A 24,760-nucleotide genomic window follows, 5' to 3' on the forward strand; every position below is an offset into this window, starting at 1 on the left:
AGTGCAAGTAGATAAATAGGTACTGCTCTGGTGGGAAGGTAAACGGCATTTCCGTGCGCTGCCTGGTTCACCAGAAGTGGCTTAGTCATGCTGTACGCCGGCTCCCTCAGCCAATAAAGCGAGATGATCGCCACAACCCCAGAGTCGATCACGACTGGACCTAATGGTCAGGGGTCCCTTTACCTTTTATTATTGTTTAGATCTGAACTATGCCTTCAGGTTGGGTAAAAAGGGGTATGGGGGTGTTCAGTTTGTTAGCTTTTATTGCTTTTCAATATGTAAGAATTAAGTTAATAAATGAAATGTTGAACAGAGGGAGGGAGGGACTGACTCTTCCCAAAATATCTGTGGGGAAAACTTAATTGAATTTTCATAGCATTAGAATAATATGTATTGGGCCACTGACACTGCAGTTTTCATAAAGTTCTATTCCTGGAGCTGTTGGCAGATGCTTATAAGTACTTATGTAATGAAATTGTGTTAGGGCTTGAGCATGGAGGGGAGAGAGGAGGTGATCATTTGGAGTATGGTATGTTAAGGCAAGGAGGGGAAGGATGTGAAGAGAGCTTCGATTGCCAACTGGAGTAGGTGGGGATTTGGACGGTTGACAGCTGGGTGAGAGGTTATCTGGGCGGGAGTGCATTTAGGAGATTAACTAATTGCATTCATCCCAGAATTCATTTTTCAGTTAATTTAGTTTCCATTGTTCCTCAGATAAATACTCTCGCCTGTGGTTAGCCCTTACTTTTTCAGTGAAACCCATGATTAACAGATTTGAATACATGCTTTGATACCTGCACCTACGCAGCACTGTTGGCACAATAAGTCTGTTAACACTTGACTTTCTGCCATTATATCCAACAATGTACACTTATTTTAAGTCTGCTGAAGAGGAAGCTGTGATTGACAACAGTGATCTGAACAAGCTACCTGAACCTTTCACACACCCCCACACCCCCCACAAAAAAGTCATATATTCATCTGTTTATGAGATATAATAGTTTTCAGTAAGTAACCTGGCACCTCCTGGTGTTTTTGACCACACTCTCCAGCCACAGCCAGAATGGCAAAGGCTGCAAATCATCTCTTTCTCAGTTTTATGTGTTCCTGAATGCAAGACCAAGAACACAAATTCATGTACTGTGGCACCATATGCTAAGCTGGGAATTTTGAGGGCTTCTTTTCATTTTGCTTTATTTTTACCCACTTGTCAAAGCACCTTGAAAACTTTGAACTTCACAGTTCTAGAGGTTCTTGCAAACCTCTGCAGTGTCTGCCATTTTGAAAGTTACCTTCAACCTTATTTGTTCCCACCAGCCTACTTACACATCAAAACATTCATACCTCTCACTACATCTTTACAGACTGGAGGACATTTCTCAATCATTTCATTCATTTAGAGACACATCCTGGGCCCACTATTGTCCAACATCTTTATAAACAACTTAGATGAAGGTATTGAGGGGATACTCATCAAATTTTTAGATCACACGAAACTGGGAGGAGGAGTCAATGCCACAGAAGACAGAATTGGGATTCAAATTGACCTTAACAGATTGGAGAACTGGATCCAAACTCTCAAAATGAATTTCAATAGGGGCAAATGTCAGGTTCTACACGTAGGCAGGAAGAACTAGATGCAGCTGGGGGACACATGGCTTGCCAGTAGTACACATAAAAAGGATCTAGGGGTCTTAGTAGACCACAAGCTTAACATGAGTCAACAGTGTGATGCAGCAGCAAAAAAAGCTAATGCTATTCTAGGCTGTATCAACAGAAGTATAGTGTCTTGATCCAGGGAAGTAATAGTACCACTCTATTCTTCCTTGGTCAGACCACACCTGAAGTTCTGGACACTGCAATTTAAGAAGAATATTGACAAGCTGGAATGTGTGCAGAGGAGGACGGCCAAGTTGATAAAGGGTCTGGAAACCAAGCCTTATGAGGAACAGTTGAGGGAGGGTTGTCACATGGAAGATGGAGCAAGCGTGTTTACTCCTGCTCCAGAGGGCAGGAACCGAAACAATGGCATCAAGTTACAAGAACGGAGATTCCGACTAAACATCAGGAAGAACTTTCCAGTAGTAAGAGCTGTCTGACGATGAAGCACACTCCCTTGAGATGTGGTGGACTCTTTCCTTGGAGGTTTTAAAGCAGAGGTTGGGTGGTCATCTGTCAAGCATGATTTTGTTGAGATTCCTGCATTGGAGGGCATTGGACTTGATAACCTTGGGGTTCCTTCCAACTCTAAAATCTATGACTCTATGAAATATATTTCAGCCTGACATTTGGAGTGATGTCAAAAAAAAAAGTGAAGAAATGAAGAATGTCACTAGCAGGAGTCCCCTGTGCTGGCTTCTAGCAGAACAGTGCAGTTAAAATGCACCCCATGTTTTCAACCCTTTCATGATATAGAATTTTAAAGTGACTGCAGATACATGCATTTTAATATTGCCCCTGCTTTTCATTATTCAGTTGGGATCTTAAAGTTAATAGTATGTTAGGGATGAAATATTACTCAGTTAATAAGCATGATCCAGCCACTTACAGAGTTTCATTGGAGGTTCCTTTGTTTAGTGTTGTTGGCGCTGTAAGCAACCCATGTACATCACCTGACTTAGATGCTGCTGCTTGTGACCGTGGTCGCTTTTATAGTAAAGGGATAATTTCTATCTTATAAAAAAGGCTAATTAGAAAGCAAGAATCAGCTTTGAGCAGGCTTTGAGAACTGCTCAAAATCCCATGGCATTCTGGGACAACACATATATGCCACTGGCTCTCGTACAATCCATTGGAATCATAACTACAAGCCTGCCTCAGTTGATTCACCATGGCCAATGTTCTAAAAGGCAATGTTTCATAGTATTGTTAATCTTCCCTAAGTATTCTCCACCCACACACTCACTTGAGCTTTTAAAATGAACCTGCCCATTTCCCTTGCTTTGTTTTTCAGGACTGCAACAGTGTTTTATATATAGTCACTTTGGTATGGCAACTCTGGAGAGAGTGTTTTTAAACTACCTTCAGGTTAGGCATCACCTTTAATAGGCTAAATCCCCAAATGCTTCTGGGAAGTACAGTGCATCCCTTAATTATAATCAATAAGCAAATCCAGGTGAAGGTTCCCTACCTGTGAGCACTGTGAAGTCCTATGAATACTTTTTTGGAAGTAAACCTCATTGAACGCAGCAAAACGGGTTGCCAAATTAACCATACCTAAGCAGAGTATGCCATGGATGCTTTAGTTGAGATTCCTGCATTGCGAGGGATTGGACTAGATGATCCCCAGGGTCCCTTCCAACTCTACAATTCTATGATTCTATTATTCTTCTCAAATCTACAGAAAATGCCCACGTGTATTGTATATTTCAAATATAACATGTTATGCAAGAAAAGAATGCTTTTATACTCATTACTCTTTTAGAGAATAAAGGCTAATGGAATTATATGACAATACAGCAAAACAGACTGGTTCATTCCAGTGCCTTTATTTTTTTATTTTTAAAGAAATATCAGTTGAATCATTTGGACAGAGTAATCTGGACATAGTACTTAATGTAACCATTGTTGCAGCTCCCACTGCTTCTTTTCTTCATTTTGGGAGAAGGAAACAGTGCCTGTTTTTAATTTTGCAATCTCAATGTAGTAAGTAGAACAGGACATAATTAGAATGCAACCTTTACACTTCTAATTGGAAACATTCTGATTCTATTAACTATTGAGAAGGCGGGTGATATTTGCTAATGAACAAATTGCCATTTGAATCACACAATTGGTTTAGGCAATCCAAGTTGTGAAAGGCCAGTGAAATATGCCCCAGCTTCCTTTTGGTGTTTGCACAACATTTCCACCAGTTACTCTGCAAGGTTAGATGTTGTTCCAGTACTGGAGAAGAGGAATTTCATCCTGAATGTTCAAGTTGGTTTAAGAATCCTCATCTGCAGCAATAGCATATTGTCCATACTGTAACCCTCATGAAATCCTGCTAGATCAGAGGAAGAAGGAGGGAGCTTGATACCCAAACTCTAGCTGCATGTTCATTTTCTTTTGTATCAGACATAGTAATAATCCCTGGCCTAGTGTTAAGACAATTTAACCTTTAGAAACTGTAGATTTAATCAGTTGTCCTTGTTGTACTGGCAGTCTTCACAAAGTGGAAATCGGGGATTGTGTGATTGATAGGATTCCTCTGCAAGGACATTGAAGAACAATTTTGACTTTGCACAAAATTGATTCTTGGAAGCCAAGTTACCAGTTATGCAAAAAGAAGGGAGGAAATCCACCTCATTGTGTGTGTGTGTGTGTGTGTGTGTGTGTGTGACCCTCCTGGGCGAGTCCAGTGTGTTTGACTTGATATTGTACAGATGTTATCCTAGCCACAGGATTAACAGGAGGTGAAGGGGCAAATGAAAAGGCAACTGAGATGCCTTTTTATTTAACTTTTAGCTTAGCCTCAGTGGCTGTCAGTAAGGAATATTTAATTTACTTGTATGTAAATGAGCAGGAGCACCTTCTGCAGCACTTCTGCATGAAACCCAGTAGATTATTGTCATGGCTATAAATCTAATCTTTTAAAAAATCTTCCCCCTCCCTCTTTCCTTGTCCCAATGCAGGAGAAGAAAACTTACTGGCAATCTTGAAACGAAGATGGTGGAAGTACATGATCCTGGGGATAATAGATATAGAAGCAAATTACCTGGTAGTTAAAGCTTATCAGTATACCACTTTTACTAGTGTACAGGTAAGATCTCCAGTCATTGCTGCTTTGCTTGCATTCTCTTATGCTTCTTTTCAGGCTTCCTTCCACCCAGTCGGTCAACCTGTGGAAAGGAGCAAGGATGCGCCCACTAGACCTACTATGGCTCTGCTTAGGGTCACCATTCCTGCTCCTTCGCACATTGGGCAGAAATGGGCACTACATGCATGTGATGGGGAACATGGTTGTGCAAGAGGTCCTGACTGTGCATACTATGTATGTAAAGCTGAAAGCACATTCTCCCCTAGTCTGTAGTTGAAGACGGGACTGGCAACCCCACATAGAGATTGGAGGAGGGCCAGTAGCTGCAGTCATGCACCCCCAGCGCATTCATTGAACACATGGAAGGGAGCATGAGATATCAGTTGTAGGTGGTAGTCCACTTCTACCCAAATCCTTGTGAATTAGGGAATGTGACACTGAAGTCACAGTTTTGCAGAACATCATGTTGTGGCAAGAGGCCTGAGACTCTAAGAAATAAGAACCTAGACTCAGACTGCGCTTATTAGTTGGTTTATTTTTGAGTTGCTTCGTTGCTTACAGTTGTATGCAGACTGGTGTTCTTCCATCCAGAATTTCTCCTTTTCCCTGCCTCCCTACTGCAAGTCCTGGGTTGGACTAGTCTATCCCTAGCCCAGAGCTGTCTGGTATGGATCAAGGAATTGATACTCCAAAAACATTACATATCATTCTGGAAAACAAAGCGATCGTGTACATGGCAGTCACTGGGTAGTCACGTGGCAAGAAGTTGGGTGGGGAGATTTGCTACCTTCCTACAAGCAAGAGAGGTAGTAGAGAACAGTCAGGTTAGCTCGTTAGAAGAACTGCATAAACCTGCACAAGAATTACAGAGCTTTTTCATTTGATTCTTTCAGTTGTATCAGATAATGCCTTCCCTTCTTTAAGAAGACCTTCAAATGCTGAGACCCCACAGCTTCATCTCTAGCAGAAAGGTCACTGAAACTGCCCCTTTTGTCTTGTGTACTTAGCCGAGCCTGATTCACACAAGAACTAGGCCAATTGAGTTGCCACAGGAACCCTCTGAAACAGCTGTTTGTGTGGAGGAACTCCTTCAAAGGTGCATCAGATTTCATCCATTCTAGTATGGACTCTTGGGAGTGGTTGCAATCTGATGACCTGCAGGCAAAATAGCTTCTTAGGCAGGGCAGTGCCTACAGAATTGCATCAGAACTGACAGCCGATGTTAGGTCACTGCATCAGTGAACCCAGGCAGGGCCTTGCAGCAAAAGGAATATACATAAATCTCTGGAATGTGTGGGAGAGCGATCAAGGTTTCAGCTTGGCTCTAGCACAGAAACTGCCCCTGTCACCTTATATGATGACTTCAGTTAGGAGACAGACAAGGGCATTGTGCTCCTTGAGCTCTCAGCTGCTTTCAATACCATCAACCACTGCAACCTCCTGGTGAGGCTGTCCAAGTTGGGGATGGGTGGCACTGCTTTGCAGTGGTTCTAGTCCTAATTGTATGGTCATCTTCAGCAGGTGATGCTTGTGGAGTGTTTTTTGGTACCATGGGGCCTTCAGTGTGTGTGTGTGTGGGGTCCTTCGGAGTTCAAGTTTATCACCATATTGTTTCATATCTATATGAACCCACTGAGTGGAGTCATCTGGAGTTTCAGAGTGTGTTGTCAGCAGTATGCTGATGACACACAGCTCTATTTCTCCTTTTACATCTACATGTGTGGCAGTGAATGTGCTGGACTGCTGTCTTGTCTCCTAATGGACTGGATGAGAGATAATCAACTGAAACCTAATCCAGATAACATACAGGCACTGTTAGTGGGTAGTTCCCTAGGCCAGATGGATGGGAGAATGTCTGCTCTTGAGGGGGTTACATTCCTTCTTAAGGAGCAAGTGCATAGCTTGGGAGTGTTACTGGATCCATTACTACCACTTGTGTCCTCGGTGGTATGGAGTGCCTTCTGTCAGCTTCAGTTGGTGGCCCAGTTCTGTCCCTGAATGGACAGGGATAGCCTAACTTCTGTGGCCTATGCTCTGGTAACCTCGAGGTTAGTGCAATGCATTATTTGTGAGGCTGCCTCTAAAGACAGTTTGGAAGCTTCAGCGGGAACAAAATTTGAAACGTTTGCTTGTGTGGGGACAGCAATATATACCACCCAACAGAGAAAATGTCCCTGTTTGTGTGAACTGCCTTCAGTTAATATGGCACCTGTGACTATGGAGGGAGTAGTTCATTGCAATGGATCTGTATTTAGCTGATGGCAGTGCAATTTCAACAAATGAGAAATCTCATTTACAATACTTTAATGTTAAGTAGTCTATGAACCATTTTAGCAGATAATCTGCTTGTCGCGTTTATCCTTTTTCACATGAAGTGTTTGCTCCATGATGCAAAACCTTATATGCAAATGTACTAAGCTTGTGGTGCTTTCAAGAAAGAAATATTAGGCAGCTCTCTGCAAACACCTACACTTAATTATCAAAATACTCTTTAGTGGAATTTGATGCATTATCTTGTTTATAATTTAAAATAGTTCTAAGCCTCTTTTGAAGATGTGTTGCAAGATAGTACATTTTCTTTGGTAAGCTACTTTTATCAATGCCAGCTGGAAGTCTTCTGCTTGTAGATGTTTCCTGGAGGAAGCATAAAAATGAAGAGCGCCTTTTGTCTAGGAAATACTTCCCACATGACATTTTTGATTATGCATTTAGGGTGTACCTTAAACTGTGAATTTGACAGACACATATATACTTAAATAAACCTAGATAAATCTCTGCAATATGGACCTAACTTCCATAGTTTTATACCAATTGACAGTCTGCACACATGCCTCCATGATTTCCCTCTTTTGTCTTAAAACAGAAAATTCACCAAACTGCCCACCCCTGCCTCCTATTTGTTTGGTATGTTTTGACTCAGAAAACAGTTGCAACCAAATTTTGTGATGCTTTGCTTTTGAAGCAACATCCTACAGTACAAAGGTGAAATACATCTTCATTGCTTCTGGCTCTCCGCCACTGACATGCGGCCCCTAGAAAGTTTCCCAGAAGGGAATGCAGCTCTCAAGCTGAAAGAAGTTTCCCACCCCTGGTTTCCCACCTCAGTGAAGAGGAGGCCTAGGTAACTTAGGACACCCTGAAAGTCCTGTGAAATCTCAAATTTCAGGAACAATTGACCAGTCCAGTAATCTGTTTGGGACTGGAAAACATCATGTGCTACTTATTGGCACAAGATGCCTGCCTAAGCAGTACATGCTTGGAATGACTCCTGGATATTTATTGGAACAGAATGAAAAAAATTCTAAATTAGAGTATCATGCTGAATTAACCTGCATTGCATATGGACAGAATGTCCTCTGTTATTTAATTAGTGCATACTCTCTACACTCATTTTCTTGTCTGCATAAAAACCTTGCTGCTGTTTTGGAGGTCCCTGTATGATATTATTTAACAAATTTATCCCGGCAGTTGGTGTGTCCCCTGTGTAGGTCCACACAAAGTTCAATAAATGTTTGAGCAAGAAGTCTTAAGTACATGCAGAATTCTTGCTTCGCAGTTGCACAGATGAGGCTCACCCTGCACCCTCCACAAGAAATCAAATGCTGGATTTCTTTTGGTTATCTGTCAGTTAAGCCTTCCTGCAGATGAAATATTTTCCGGGCTTTCAGTTCCTGGTACTGCATTGAGAAGGTGCCAGCATTCTACTTCATTTGATGTTATAGGTTTTCTCTTAAAAATGTCATGCATTATACATCGACTTTTCTAGCTGGGTTTTCTTTCCCATTGTGCTAGAATAGCATTATGGCCCACGTTCTGCCATTGGCACTTGTAATAAGCAGTGATTTAGTCTCTGAATTGATTTTTGAAGGACAGCTTTTGCAGAGAGAAGGTGCGGGATTTTTTCTGCTCCAAGTGATGACTTGAAATGGCCTCGCCATGCAAGCCTAGTCTCTGGACAAGCCTCAGTAATTAATTCCTTTACATATTTATGTGCTCCATGCAGCTACTTGCAGGAACAAAATGTTAACATATGTTTTGGCATTTTTTTCTACTCTACCAAATATGTCAGCTCAGTTTTGCCTTATCAGCCTTTAAAATGCCATACATGCACTTGGCATTCTAATGCCGGCCAGATCTCTATCTCTCTGTGTAAGTAGGATGTGTGTGTGTGTACTTGTATGGGTACATGATTTATATCCTGCTTTTCCTCAAGGGAGTTCAAGGCAGCATAACCCGTCTGTCCCAATTTTTACCTCACATCAACCCAGGGCTTTTTTTCAACTGGAACTCAGTTCTGGCACCTCTCAGGTGGGCGCCATTGCCATTCTAAGAGAATGAGGCAGGTGTTCATGGTGAGTTCTGCCACCTCTTTTTCTAGAAAAATAGCACTGGTTTGGACTGAAGGTTTATCTCTGCAGTCTAGTCTAAACTGAAGATCCACTTTGTTGATTTTGTCTTGTCACCAGTTGAAAGAAATTTGATGGTTTTCTTCTTTCCCCTGCAATGTATAGAAGTAAAACAGGCTTTTGTTTTTAATAACACAGCAGCTGAAGTCCAGCATATGGACTTATTTTTATGTTGCTCTAGACAAAGGTAGTTAGTTGCATCAAACCTGTGAGGTAGGTTAGGCAGAGAGAGAGAGAGAGAGAAAGAGAGAGAGAGAGAGAGAATGAATGAGAATGAGAATGAGAATGAGAATGACTGGCTCAAGGCCACTATTTACAAATCCAAATGTGAATCTATAAATACTTGACAGTGAGTACAAATTACCGTATTTTTTGCTCTATGACTCACTTTTTCCCTTCTAAAAAGTAAGGGGAAATATGTGTGCGTCTTATGGAGCGTATGCAGGCTGCACAGCTATCCCAGAAGCCAGCTATCCCAGAAGCTATCCCAGAAGCCAGAACAGCACGACGGATCGCTGCTTTCGCTGCGCAGTGATCCCTCTTGTTGTTCTGAGATTCAGAATATTTTTTTTCTTGTTTTCCTCCTCCAAAAACTAGCTGCGTCTTATGGTCTGGTGTGTCTTATAGAGCGAAAAATATGGTGCATAGATGAGTGCCCACATTATTAGCCCACTTGTATGGACTGACAGCTGCTTTCTCCTTGGTGTGATCTCACGTATCTGTCATCTGTATGTGTAGTAAGTGACCACATGGGTGGAGCTAGTCACATGGCTCATTCCCAGGTCACTGAGACCCTTCTCCATGGCCAGGTCCCTCCTGAGTGAGGATAGGTTAAAACTAACAAACAACCCACATGTGATCAGTAAAAAAACAACAACCCACCATGTGATCATATGGTTGCAACATTCACACAAAGCCAGTAGTCACGGGGAAAGCAATTCAAACCCTCCTCAAATGGTTTGTGAACCAATATTATGGGTACTGCATCTGAATGATCTGCTTGCCATGTTTGTTTTATGTTGTCCTTGCAGCTCTAAAACTGTTTCATGTGATTTCAGGGCAAGAATGCAAAGTCTATCACTCCAACCATGTGAAAATCTAAAGAGATATATTTATTTATTTGATGTCAGTTGCTTCCCATAAGTATCTCGGAAGAGATTTCACAGTTAAAAGGTGAACAATAAAAAGAATTCCATATGTAAAACCAATTCTATATATAAAAACAATATACACATACACAAAAGCAGGCAGGGATTGGATGTTATGAGTAGTTACAGGAATATGTGATTTCAGTCGTACCTAATGCAAATATGATTATCTGCTTGCTACTATGTCTATTGACAAAATAATTCTTTCAGCATAGCTTAAATTGCAATTCAGATAGCTCATCGGCTTTCTATTTCATGGTGGGTCAGGCTATTGTGCATCCATCCCATGCTCTGTAATTGTGAAATGTCTGAACAATGAAGATTACAGCATCCCTAGTGATAACATTTGCATCAGACAACAACCAGTACACAGGTACTAACATGTTATTGAGTAGTTCTTTCTCTGCATTCTTTCCCCACATTCCCTCTTTGGCAAAAACATATTGGCACCTTCACTCATTATTTCTGAAATCGGAAATATGAGCATATGTCTGTCGATGAAGTTTGTGTGTGATAATGTCGTCTACAAAAAGCAAAGCAATATGTTTGCCAGTTAGAAGAGAAAAATAAATATGACTGATGCAGTGCTCCCTTCTTCCATAGCACTTGCCATTTTCACAGTGGGAGTTTTCTTATGTATTTATGCATTTATTTATATCTGATAGGATTCAGTCTCACAGAGTGAAGATGATCGCTCGTGGTTGCATTTAGGAAAAAAAATGTTGCAGACCATTTTGGATATTCTTGGCCTCCAAAGGTGTAATTTCAAACAAGAGCTCAGATTGGAAGCTGTTGTGGGTTTCTGAGCCCTGTTTTGTAGTGAATGCCTGGAGTCAGAGAGAGAATAGACAGTTCCGAGATCTGTCACATTAGACAAGAAGACCAGAGGGGAAATTGCCAATTAGAAGAGGTGAGGGTAGCATGGATGATAAATCCCTCTCCGGACGAAATCTTAATCCTTCTTGCAACTGCTGCTACTGTACCTCAGGGCCAGTCACTGACAAGTGGCAGCTGTGGGGGGCCAGGGGGGCAAGAGCTTCACACAGTTTGCTTGCGGCCAGCACTAATGAGCTGCCCAAATGTGGCGACAGAAGATAGTAATTGGAGTGGGGGCAAATCAATGGCAGAGAAGCAGCTCAGCTGTTTCTTGTTTAATTCCAGCTGGAGTTTGCTGACCAGCACTTTGCTTTGATAGTGGAAGAAACCAGTGTGTCCTATTGATCCCAAAGCTGCTTCCCCCACCCACAAAAGGATGCCAATGTATGAATGCATGCACCATGCATTTTGCAGTATACATTTATTAGATTTCTATTCCACCTTTCCTCCAATGATCTCAAATTCCCACACTCCCCATTTTATCATCCTTTCACCCTGTGTGCTGAAGTGTGTCTCTCCCCATGCTTTCTGTGTGCTTTCCTTTCTCCCAACTGTTCCACCCAGGCCCTGTATGTATTTGTCTGCTCCCTTTTTTCAGTGCTGCGTGCAAAAAGGGGAAAAAATTGGAATTTGATCATTAATGGGGCTGTTGTTTGCAACATCCTTGCACAGATGCAATGGTTGAATTTTGCTAAACCCAGTGATCCCTGGTTGTAAAGAGGAGCTGTCCTCTTCTAGGATGGCCTTTGACTGCTGTGAATGCTTAGTTCCCTAACAGCACAATGCACAAGTGTTGTTGGTTTGACTTGCCCTGTAGGCTGTGGTTGGGATCACGCACTTTTACCATGTGCAGTTCTGTTCTGAATGCATTTGTAATAGTTCCAGTCTTCTGTTTGTCTCTCACTTGTAGTTTGCCTTGTGTGAGAAATCAGGTCCTGCCTCCAGAGCCTATCCAGTAACGCACCTCCTTTTGTATGTGAGAGGATAAGAGGGCATATAAAATAATCTGAGGCAATGCTGGGAACAATCTTGGTCATGGACATATGTTTTATGAATTGCTTTGAACCAGGGAGCCAAAGGCACATAAGACTCTGCGTACATTCTGCTGAGCTTATGGAGCCTAGAGGATGAGACGGTGGCGAGACTTTTTACTAGGAATGGGTTGATTGCATCCAGTTTCAGTCTCGCTTGCACTCAATCATAGATCTGTTCCATGCCATCCTGTGGCATCACATTGCTTCCCATTCCATCCTGTTGTTTGCCATTCCTTTCCTGTTCCATCCCATTGTATTATTATTATTATTCATTTGTGTTATTGTTGTATGCATTTTTCTTTGCTGTTTCTGTAAAACACAAACTCTCTGATGCATTCACCAGTGAAATTTGCATTTCATATGCATCTTTTACTATATATATATATATATATATCAATCACGTTTTTGTACAGTGAAAATGCATTGCAAAATCTGAAGAAGTGCATAATCTAGTTGGATGCTGCATTCCCATACACAGGCAAGTTCAAGAGCATCAGATCCGGTTGGCCTGCTGTGGAAAGGAGACCTTACAAATTCCTACTTTATTGCCCCCATCCCTACCTTGTCTGACAAAGAGGTAGCACTGTCCATAGAGATGGGGTAGGAAATCATTTCAGTTCACATTCAAATTTGCACTTCCCCACCAAATAGGGAAACCAAAAACAGAGCCATCCTTCAAAATTCACGCTTATCCAAATATTGTGATGCAGTTATCCAGTGTCTATAAAAATGCATTTACTAAGAGGAAAGTAGGCATAAATATCCGTATATCTGTGAAACTAACCTACAAAACTACAATGCATAAGAAGAAATTGCTTGCAAAAATGTGCAGTACACAATTTTGTATGCAAAACTGCATACAAAAATGTGTTAATTTATACTGCAAATTGCCCTGTGATCCTCAGAAGGGCAGCATATAAATTTGATAAAATAGGTAAATTGCAGACTGATGCAGAAATGTGGAGAACTGAATATCAGATTGGGGGCGGATATGAGAAACTTGAGGGAACCGAAATTGACAGATTTGCCCATCCCTGTCAGAGGCTTTAAGATGCTGACTGCACTGACCCCTTGTGGTGGGGAGGAAGATGGCAGTATAAATAATTAAAACAAGTGTGGGTGGGTCTTCTAGAAACTCATAGGGGGAGAGTGCAGAGAGGAAGGTGTTATTTTGCTCCACATGCTCTCTGTCCCCTTTCTCTCCCTCCAGCCCTCATCATAGGAGTGTATTCTGGGCTTGCAAGATGAATCATACAGATATCTTAATCAACTGTTTCCCACTCTCCATGTCTGCATGGCAAATGGTATTATGATAGTAATAATAAATAAAAGAATAGCAGGGCTCTGCAGTTCTGCTCTACATGACAAGTGGGCCATCAGTGTCCAGCACATGGGATTAAACCTCAGCCTTCTCCCCAGTCATGGAGCTGGGGAGAAGGCAGGGGTAATTTTTTTGTTTGTGCTGCACTTGGGAGGTGCTCAGAGCAGATGAGACCCCTGTCCTTCAGAGGAGTGAGAAACTATGTCCAAGCAACCACAAACATTTGGCAGTGGCTTATGACAGCCAAAATTTCTGGATCCTTATTTATAAAGTTGTAACAATTAGGGTCACTTTCTCTCACCTTTCTTGTGGGGTTAGGACAGGCATAGAGACACACCCTTTGTAAATTCAATAACTGACTGCCGCCCCAAGCCATGTTAATAATCCTAAGTCTGAATATGTGGGAAGTAGCATTTACTTACAGGGAAGGGACACACATTTTAGCAGACTCCCTTTATTCCCATAATTAAATTCCCAAGTTGGAAAACCACTTAACCAACTCCAGAGTTCAAATCCAAGCCTTTTCTTAATGTTTCAAGATAAAGCAGCGTGAGAGAAAGCAGAATTGCATCAAAAGGAAAATGAACAGTCGTTTCCAAGTAGTTCTAGATGGATATTAGCCCTCTTCAGGCATTCAGACAATATGTTGTGAGATGGGGCTCTAGAGCAAGCACGCTAGCTCCACTCCCCGTTGTCATTCTTGTCACCTCCCCAAGTTGGAGGGTGGCTGTCAGAAATGGGGAGCCTCCTGTGCTCAAGCAGATGTGCATTTAAGATTTCCCAGCTTTCTAAAACATGAACAGAGCCTCAGTGAGTACAGGGTAATAAATGGTTGCTCTCCTGTTTCTGGAGAATGATTGGAATGATGATGAGGGCTGAGCTAGCACCCTCATTCTTGCATCTGTCCCTGCATGTTTACTAAACTCCACGGCAGACCACCTGAAGAAGGCTTCGGTCTGTAAAGAACATTCAGTAACTTAACAGACAAATTATATGTAGCTGATTTTCATCCAGGATGAGACTCAACTTGAAGGAGAGCTGTAGCAGTTTCCCAAGCAAATGAAGATAAAGGCATGCTCAAACTCTTAATTCTTATACTGCTTTCCAAGGACCAACAATGGGTAAGGGGAGGAAGTGATCAGCTGGGAAACATTATGGGGTATATCAGGATGACAATACTTATCATGTCTCAGGGAAGTGGCTTTGTGAAATGAGAAGCTGAGAAGATAATCTCTTTTTAGTACAGTGGTACCTCGGGTTACAGACGCTTCAGGCTACAGACTCCGCTAACCCAGAAATAGTACCTCGGGTTAAGAACTTTGCTTCAGGATAAGAACAGAAATCGTGCGGCAGCGGGAGGCCCCATTAGCTAAAGTGATACCTCGTGTTAATAACAGTTTCAGGTTAAGAATGGACCTCCAGAACGAATTAAGTTCTTAACCTGAGGTACCACTGTATTTCGGGGAGAAGGATGTTTGGGACATGCCCTCCTCACTCTTCTATGATAAGTAGGGAGCTTCTGGGTAAAGATGGGTTTTTTTAAAGGGACAGAAGTGTTGAGGGTTTTGGTGTTCATCACAAGTGTTGTCAGTGGACATGGCCCAGGAAACTTTCCTTCCCTCCTATTTCCCCAAACTGTCAGAAGCTGAATTCTAAAGGTCCTGATAGCATTGATCTGCTTTTGGGTGGGCAATGAGGCATCTGTCCCCTGCCCCCTGTCCCCATCTCAATGCTCATTATAGGACTATTATGCATAGAAGCTAGATATGTGCTTTCCTCCCTCCCTCCCCAGTCTGTTTCTTACACTTAATAGCTGATCTGCACAAAGGAGAAGGTCACTCGCATGGGGTTACAATGGTCAGCCAGATTGCTGTATAACAGCTTGGCTCTGTTAAGTAACCAGACATGAACACTATTAATAAGATAAAAAGCAGCCACAAGGCCTTTAGAATAGCTTTATACGCAGCATTATGCACAGACCTAATCAATACAATAGCAGCTCTATTGCTTTAAATGAGCTGTTTCTTAATGGCTAGACAGGACAGCCATTCCACTATGTAAAACAATCATATCACCCTTGTTTTAATCGTATTAAATTTAGCTATTGAAGAGGAGGACTATATTAGGCAGGACAGGCAGTGACATATGGTGGAAAGAGCTTAATATAATTTGCCGGTTCTCTTTCTCCATAATGGTTAATTGAAAAGCAAATAGACCTGACCAGCCTTTTATTTTTGCATAGCTAGGGTGCGTTCCACATCTTACTGACATTAATGGGGAAATATTCCATTATTTTTCATGGTTACAGATTGCACTTTTTTATATATATAAAAGTATTTCTTTTTTTAAAAAAAAATGCATCAAAAGAGGTGAACAAATGAACAAGTATTTCTTGCTACACCTGGAGAGAATAAATAGAAAAACAATGTTTCCATAAATGTTTAGAAATGTGTGTTGAATTATTTTAATGGGCATGTGGTGTCTTATACCCTGCAGTTAAGTTACATGTTAAAAAACCCCAGCAGTATTTAATGTAAAATTATATTTTGAAAAATCAACTCTAGGGTATTTGCAAGTAGTTTGGTATTGCCTCTGTATGTTAGATTTATACCCTAACATTTTGTGGTGGGGAGGTTATTAGGAAAGAATCCAAGGCTGTTATTTACTGGAGCAAACATATAAAGTAGGAGTCATCAATGCAGTGCTCCTGAGTCCCAGAGTGCCCACCAGCACCTCTATGGTACCCACAAACGGTCTTTGTAAATGTCAGTAAATGTTAAATATTGGATACAAATAATTCTGTAAGATGTTTATATGGAGTATCCCCTCTCTCACACACACAGCCGAAGACAAAACTTCTATGTTATACCACGAGCTTACATAAGATCATTATATTTTTCTTCTCTTCGGTTCACATGTAATAATGCAGTGTTTTTCATGCAGCGTTTATACACTTCTCTTGTTTATATCTATTGGGGCTCTGGGATGAGAAGCTGGACGTTTCCTTTAAATATGAAATTGCCGCACCTCTAAACTGAAAACATAATTTCCCACGTAATGTGACCGTTCCAGAAAAATGACAGTTTGCTTATTGTGCTTTATATGCTCAGTTTTGTAACTTTAAAGGCTTAAAAAAAAACCCCAAGATGTACAGATGTAAGATAGTTCCTACGCCATGCCTATTAGTAGCTTCTGTTAACTTTTTCCTCATATATTAAGAAATGCGCTGTGAGGGACGCTTGAGGCTATTTTTGTTTGTTTGTTATTTTTCCACAAAGTAGCCTAAGTGTGCCTTTTTAAATCAATGCTCTTATTTTAAATGCAGAAGCTGCTTCCAGCCCAGAGCTCCTCCATTAGTCGTTCTCTTCTCCCCTGTGTTTCCGGGGACTGCTTGAGCCCTCACATCCTTGGCATATCTTGTGCCATTTTTGTTATTCATAATGGTGCTTCCATTCACTCTACGGTGGTTCCATCTATACTTTTATTCTGTCAAAAGCTGACACTGTTTCATGCAGTCTGATGGCGTAGGGCTCAAGCGTGAGGGAAGGGAGCTGGCTTTGCTCTGCTATAAATTATTTCTCCCTCCCCATAGAAATGAAAATTCCAGATTTATCTCTGAGAATTTTAACCTGAGCTTCTCTTAGATAAGCACTGGTATATGTTCTAATATGCTGAGCAAAGGTATTAATACCGTTGTTATAATAATGGTATAGGTTTACCCAACTAAGTTTTATTTAGTGTAGACTCATGGAAATTAATGGAGCTAAGTTCGTTGTGCTTATTAATCTCAATGGACTTACTCCTGAGTAGGACTAACATTGGACACAACCTTATGTATGTTGGTTTTTTAATGCTCAAACACATCACAAGCATATTTCAGTTGTTTTTTACAACCACTGCATGAAATAGGCAGTATTATTTTCCCCATCTTAAAGGCAAAGGCCTGAGAGACAGTTTGCTGACGATCAATTGGTTAAAAATTGAATTGGGCAGTACCCAGCTAATAGTTCCTGGTCTTAACCACTGGCTATTTTAACTCTTAACTTTTACTCATGGAAATCTCAAGTGTTAGGAAAAGAGTTCTGACAGAAACAGTTTTTAACTTAGCTACTGAAGGGGGGAACAGTTGCCAGCACACACAGAGAGAGCCTATCTCCTGTTGACATCTCTAACTATGGTCCTTATTCTACAGTGTTGGGTCCAACGCTCTTTTTTTAGGACTGCCAAGTCGCTGCCAGATGACCTGTTATCACACAGTGTCCAGTACATTTCCTCATCATTTTCCATACCACAAAAGTCCACTTTTTTAGAACCAGGTTTGTTGGGCAAGAGCAACAATCTGCTCTGCACCCACCTACCCACTCACACACACCACTTTCTAAGGCCCAGCCTGTGAACACAGGAAGACCACTTGCTAGAGTTATAATGTTGGAGGCTTGGTTTTGAGGAAGGAAACAAGAAATATTTTTTCCTGCTTATACAGCCTTTTGTCCAGTTAACTTGGTGTGCATCTATAGAATCATAGAACTGTAGAGCTGGAAGGGACTAGGAGTCATTTAGTCCAAGCCCCTGCAATGCAGAAATCACAGCTAGAGAATTCCTGACAGAGAGCCATCCAACCTCAGTTTAGGAACCTCCAGTGAAGGAGAGCCCACCACCATTTTAGATAGTCCATTCTAGTGTTGAACAGCTCTTACTGTCAGAACAGTTATTCCTACAGTTCAATCAGAATCTCTTTTCTTGAAATTTTATCTGTTGCTTATATCCAACAGCACACTAGCAGCATTCCACTCTCACCACAGGACTTCAGTTTCCTCTCCTCCCCCACTTGTTCGCCGCAGTCTGCACCAGATGACCTCCCAACTCTCCAGAGCCGATTCTGAGAGTACCTGGAAGGGGTGGCTAGAAGGGACGGGAGAGGGAAAGGAATTTATGTTGTGCACACCATAGTGTGTTGCATGCACAGAGCTGCAGGGTTGGATACAGCCGCTTGTGTGTGTATATGTAAGTGTATGTGTGGAGAGAGAAATAGATAAACTGAGCAGGGGGTGAATAGATTCAAGATAGCGTCTTTCATGGTAACGCTCCACTTGCTGGCTTCATTTTTTGCCTGCTAGCATCCAGCTTCATGGGCAGATTCTTGAGGTGCAGTTCTCACAGTAGTAGTAAGTAATAGTAGCAGCAACAGTAGAAATATCAGTATTTCTGGGTTATACTTGAAGTGGAGATTCACCTGCTTCATCTCCTCCTGAGTATCCACATTGTGTATTGGATAAAAAAGTACAAAAGGAAAGCCACAAATGTTTAGGTTCCATCACATATATGTACTACTTGGTTTTTCCTATAATGTACAAAACTACTTGTCTATTTATTTATTTGTCTACGGCTATATTCTTGGACCACCTACTTCTAACTCTCCATACACCCATGCTCACACAGTGCTGTTATCCAACTTTGTGATATTAACCCTAAAATTATGCTTCTAGAACTATTCCTTTTATTTTATTTTTGCACACCCATGAGTCCTCATGAAGCAGCAAGAGGAATAACAATGTGGGTGGTAGCATTTGTTTAAATAACTGACAGCCATTCTGCTACTGAAATTATCAGAATCTTTTTAATGGCAATAATACTGATAAAGTGGTGCTGTTATTAAGAAGCAGACATTTTCTGCCAAGGTCGCTGACCCCCATTTGCAAGTGCTCATCGGCTTCAGTTGAGGCCCAGTCCTAAAAGCCTTGTTAGCACCCAGCAGATTCAGTCATAACACTGTTGGGTTAAGAAGAGACTGGCAGGGTCTTGAATTTTGCCCCTGAGCCATTTGAACATATTTCTTCTAAGGTAAGTATTTCTGTCTGTTTCCTTCTGTTTTAATGCTCTTATGTTTTGAGAAGCCGCCTGTATTTGTAGTCATATGCACCTCAATTCTTTGTTTTAAAGTTGTTGTTCTCTCTCTTTCTTTCTCTCTCTCTCTCTTTCTTCCTCCCCTTACCTTTGCAGCTCCTAGATTGTTTTGTGATTCCAGTTGTGATATTATTATCTTGGTTCTTCCTGCTGGTTCGGTACAAGGCAGTGCACTTCATTGGCATTGTGGTCTGCATTCTGGGGATGGGCTGCATGGCAGGAGCCGATGTCCTTGTTGGAAGGCAGCAAGGGGCAGGTAAGGATCTGCATACATGTTTCCATGCAGGAAAGAAATGCTGTGCCTGGAATGCTGTTCTCCAGCAATCAGAGAAGTTCAGAAACAAGATTTCCTTGTAGCCTCAAAACGAGTTTGGGAAGGGTATTTTGTAAAGGGAGATCCAACACAAACTGCATCTGTTTTTATTTCAATTCATCTGCTTGTCTGATACACGTGCCCTTGCATGTGCAGGGAAAAGAATCCAGGCCAAATGGCGCATGAGACTCTTAAAATAATGTACACTGGTACCTTGGTTTACGAACTTAATCCGTTCCGGAAGTCCGTTCTTAAACCGAAACCATTCTTAAACCGAGGCGCGCTTTCCCTAATGAGGCCTCCCGTCACCGGCACCCTTCCACCGTTCAGATTCTGTTTTTAGACTGAGGTAAAGTTCACAAACTGGGACACTACTTCCAGATTTGAGGAGTCTGTAAACTGAATCGTTCTTAAACAGGACTGTTCTTAAACCACTGTATTAAGGTCCCAACAAAGCCCTTATTTGCACTAATGCTATATAAAGGCAGGATGACCTTTTGAAAGGTCATGTATAGCATGTGACTGCCATGTACGGCTGCTGTAAACTGGTCTGCACATGTGCTAGTGATCATTTTAACTGTACAATCTGTATACAGTGCATGTCAGGGCTTTCCTGCAACTTGTGCAAGGAGTAAGTTGTGCTTAACTAATTTGGCAGGAAATCAGGAGAAATCTCTTTTTTAACAGACTGGTGGGTGGGTGTGAATTTGGGAAATCTTGAAGAGAAAGGTTACCATAAAGTCTCAATGCTTCAAACACAAACAGCTCCCTCAAATCACTATTTAACATAACAAAGCAAACACTGTACTATTGTTGCGTGACTCCAGCACTTATATAAAGGTGGAGTAAAGTCCTGTGGGAAAGTGCTAGTTTTGTGTCATTTTGGGCTGCCTGCAGGAGATTGATTTTTGATTGCTACCCCATATTTTAAAAACCACTCAAAGTTTCCTACCCACCCTTCTTCCCGTAGATAGCAGTGATCCTCCCAAAAAGAGCATGGGATGAGGTGTAGGGGACTGCTGAAAGTGGAGGAAATTGCTCAAAGCTGAGCCAAGATTTGCCTGAGTTTGGGCAATTCCCCCTTCCCTTAGCTCCCCATCCCACATTGTTCAGAAGGTCCTCTAGAGAGATTTTTCAAAGGACCAAGGCCAGGTGTAGGGGACAGGTGGGATGGATATTTCCTTCTGTGAACTTCTTTCTATTCACTTTTCTTTGAATTCACGACATTGCATTGAAGATGCTGCAAAAGCTTTGCCTTTAGTGTCTCCTTGGAGGTAACTGTCCTGCATGTGCAATGAACATGCAGAGATAAATTTACCCTCAAAGGAAAAGTGCAAAAGTCTTAACAAAAGTGTGAAGAGATTTGATAGAGAGCTCTGATAGCAGATTTTGATCTGCTTTTTCATATATATATATATATATATATATATTCTCTTTGTGCTCCTAGGAGAAAATAAACTTATAGGGGACCTTCTAGTACTAGGTGGAGCCACTCTCTACGGCATCTCCAATGTTTGTGAAGAGTACATCGTACGGAACCTGAGTCGGGTGGAGTTCCTAGGCATGATTGGACTCTTTGGTTCCTTCTTCAGTGGAATTCAACTGTAAGTAAGGAAAGGCAGCTGCCTGCTACTATTGAAACAAAACCAGAAAGCCCCATGCCATCTCTTCACTTTGTTTCATTAGAAATCTCCCAATCACATGCGCTTTCATGTGTATTGTAGAGGTTGAATGGCCCCCAAACCCCTGGTCCTCCATCCATTCAGCTGCCACTGGCCATACATTCCAGATAAAATACCTGCTGATGAAAAAGAATTGCTTGTAGTTTGTAGCCCACCAAGGTATGGTTTGAATGTGACTTACCATAAAAGCCCAAGGCCAAATGAGCTGTTGGGAGACGGGATGAATGAACCTATGTTCCAAGATGCTCACAACAGCAGCCCTATGACATCATTTTAGCTGAGGGAGACTGAGTTTTCCAAAATGTGTTTCATGGCTCGTGTGTGGTGATCTAATCCTGCATCTCACTGGTTTCAGTCTGACATTCTAATCACATCACCACACTAGTGCTCAATGTGTGCCTTATTCTTCTGCTGGTTTTGGTTTGGTGTTTTTTTAAAAATGAAAATCCATCTCTGGAAGCTGTGATGGAGAGCTGAAGACTGGACGAAGGCTGTGCTTCACCCTTCCCCATTTGGTTGTTTTTCAAAATCATCTCCCAGCTGTGTCCTCCTTGATGGAAAATATACAGGGAACCAAGAATGACATCTAGCTTGGCTAGAGTAAAGAATAACTAACTAAAGAATAATTAACTAATAAAGAATAAAGAATACCTAACTAATATTATAAAATGCATGCATTGTGACTTTCAAAGCCTTTCAGAATATTAGGGACCTTACTGGTGTTTTATTTAACATTTTGGACCACCAAACACAAGCTTCCTTGTTATTGACACATTTGGAGCACCAATCCTTTTATTTTCTAAGGTTGGGCAGGTTTTGTTCACAGTATGGCTCTTTATTACCACTGCTTCTCTTGAGCCTCTTCTTGGTCAGTGTTAATATTTCAACTTAATGGATTTCAGTCATGTTCTAAATCAGCACTCTGCAAAACCTGCACTGGCCCACAGGCAGCAATACTGTGCTTGGACAGCCCCAAAGGGCACGTCATGCTCTGCTTTCCCTGTCAAGCGGAAGAAATAATATTTTCTGCGGAAAATAAAATAGGATCCGAGCTTTGGAAAGTAAAGTGCCCAAAGGGGCAATCCCTGTAGTCTTGGAACTGATGTAGGCTGTGTGCACATTGAAGCAATTGTCCCCCTCACAGAATTCTGGCCACTGTAGTTTCTCCTTCACAGAGTTACAACTCCCAGCAAACTACAGTGCCCAGAATTTTTTACGGGGGGAAGTGTGCCTCAAATGTGTCTTATAGTGTGTACACAGCTCAGACATGCGGAAAAGGCAATGTGCTTTAGTCATTAGTGAACTTTGCCACTTAAGAGTCAGACAGGAGGGGAGCATCATAGAATGCTACTTTATATTAAGAAAAACTCACTCCTCAAGGAAAGCTGGCTACTGTGTATAAGCAATTACCAGTCTTTTCCTGGCATAAATACCTCCTGTTCTCAATGGCAAGGATTTCTGAGGATGCATGCACAATGACAGCTTTAAAAGTTTGACTGACAAGGGAATTTATCATTAAAATGTACAAGTCATCACTGAATTATGTTGCTAAATTAGTTGCTGTTCTGATTATTTTCACTTCCAGGAAAGATTAGAATCAAATGGAATCTGGTCTGGGCATTGTCTTGAGACAATTCTACATGGTAATAACAGATTGGGGGAAAATAGATATTTTATGCAAAAACTAGTGTGAGGAAGATGAATTTTATTGGCAAATCCAAAGGATTTCATTGCCTCCAGCTTAATCTTTTTTCTTGGTAGCTTCATCCTGAGAAGCAGAATAAAAATTATGCTGTATTTGTTGCTGATGTATTGTTAATCTAATGCTTTACAGAAAATGATGAGATTATCCTGCATATATAAATATGTATGAGACATACATCTGTTTGTCTCTTTTCTCCCAGCATCTGTAGGAAAACGATATGGATTTTTGGTGCTGAACTGAATTAACCCAGCAAGGATAGTATGAAACTTGGGTTCAATCCGTAACATTTAATGTATCTTCCACAGCACCATAGGCATATGTTTTAATGCTAGATAGCACAGTATGAAAGTGAAAATGATGCCATGGGGCCACCTTCTCCTTTTTACAACAGATTATCCTCTTAGCTTGGCCAGTACTTTGAAACTATTTGCTCCAGACACTTTCTACCACCAAGAATTCTTCTTATACTAAGCTCTCCTGCTTTAAAACCTATTTAGTGCTCAGCTGTTGCTGGGTCCTTCTCACACCTCTCTATACATAATGCTTCTCTTCTACTTTTGGCCAATCTCACCCCTGTCTATTTTTTCAAGATGGCAACAGTTTTTTAGATCACTTATCGTCAAATGCACATACAAAAACAGAGCCACAAAATGCACATTGCAAAACATTTCCCCTACCCAAGCACTACACATGTGAGCTGTCTGCTTTCTTTGTTCCCAAAATAAGCCACAGGCTCAGTCCTTCACCCAGGAACTTGGGTGTCATTCTGCCTCTGTGTGATGTTAATGCTACATTATTATTATTATTATTATTATTATTATTATTACTATTAATTGAATTTATATACTGCCCTATACCTGGGGGTTTCAGGGCAATGGAGACACCCAGTTTTTAGGGCTAGCTTACTTGCATGGAAATACCCACTGTTGGTAAATTAGGCAAATTAGGCAGTAACAATGGAGATATGCAGAAATAGCCTATTATCTTCTAAAACATCTGATTGTCAAGCCTTCAGAAACACAATTTAGTCCTATTCATGTTGAATAGAAAGAAGTTGCCACTGAGTTCACTGGAACTTAGTCCCAAGCAAGTCCCTCTAATAGAAGGACTTAAGATCAACTTTATATTAGTGTTAATGAACTTATCAAAATATGGTGTATACTGAGAAATCTTGACCGCATCTCAGCTTCATCAGTTTTGATGAACACTTGCATTATGCTATGTTTCTTCCATGGTATTCATTCCTGTGTGGTCAGTCAGTTCTTGCCTGTGATTTATTTGGATTTTTATTGGCTACAGAGGAGCTTAAAAGAGAATATAATGCACACAAATGCATCATTAATATTTTATTTGCTAGCTCCAAAAAATATTAATACACTGAATAGTTGCCGGTATATCATACAGTGTGGATATGCAGCTTTAGGCAGATAGCCCATTTTCATTAAAGCAGCTCTCATTGGTGTGTTAGTGACTCTTATTACTGTGCCATTTACCTTTCAAACTGAGAGATGTGCAGGGATAAAGACAGAGCTGACTAAACAGACCTGACAGCATTTAACCTGTGCAGGAGTTCTCCCAAATCTATTTCTAAACCTCAGTTATTTGTCTTCATTTCAGGAGCTAATTGGAAATA

The 24,760-nt window shown here is 41.2% G+C and overlaps 1 protein-coding gene across 1 annotated transcript in view; it reads left to right on the forward strand.

Moving 5' to 3' along the window:
- Positions 1-24,760, forward strand: part of SLC35F1 (solute carrier family 35 member F1) — a 194,726-nt gene that overhangs the window by 147,630 nt on the left and 22,336 nt on the right. Inside the window, exons 3-5 of the mRNA XM_080999729.1 lie at positions 4,614-4,741; positions 19,524-19,683; positions 21,188-21,344. Coding sequence (XP_080855855.1) covers positions 4,614-4,741; positions 19,524-19,683; positions 21,188-21,344 — 445 coding nt within the window. The remainder of the gene's footprint in view (positions 1-4,613; positions 4,742-19,523; positions 19,684-21,187; positions 21,345-24,760) is intronic.

Source organism: Podarcis pityusensis (assembly GCF_964106645.2).
Source record: "Podarcis pityusensis genome assembly, chromosome: 3".
Taxonomy (NCBI): domain Eukaryota; kingdom Metazoa; phylum Chordata; class Lepidosauria; order Squamata; family Lacertidae; genus Podarcis; species Podarcis pityusensis.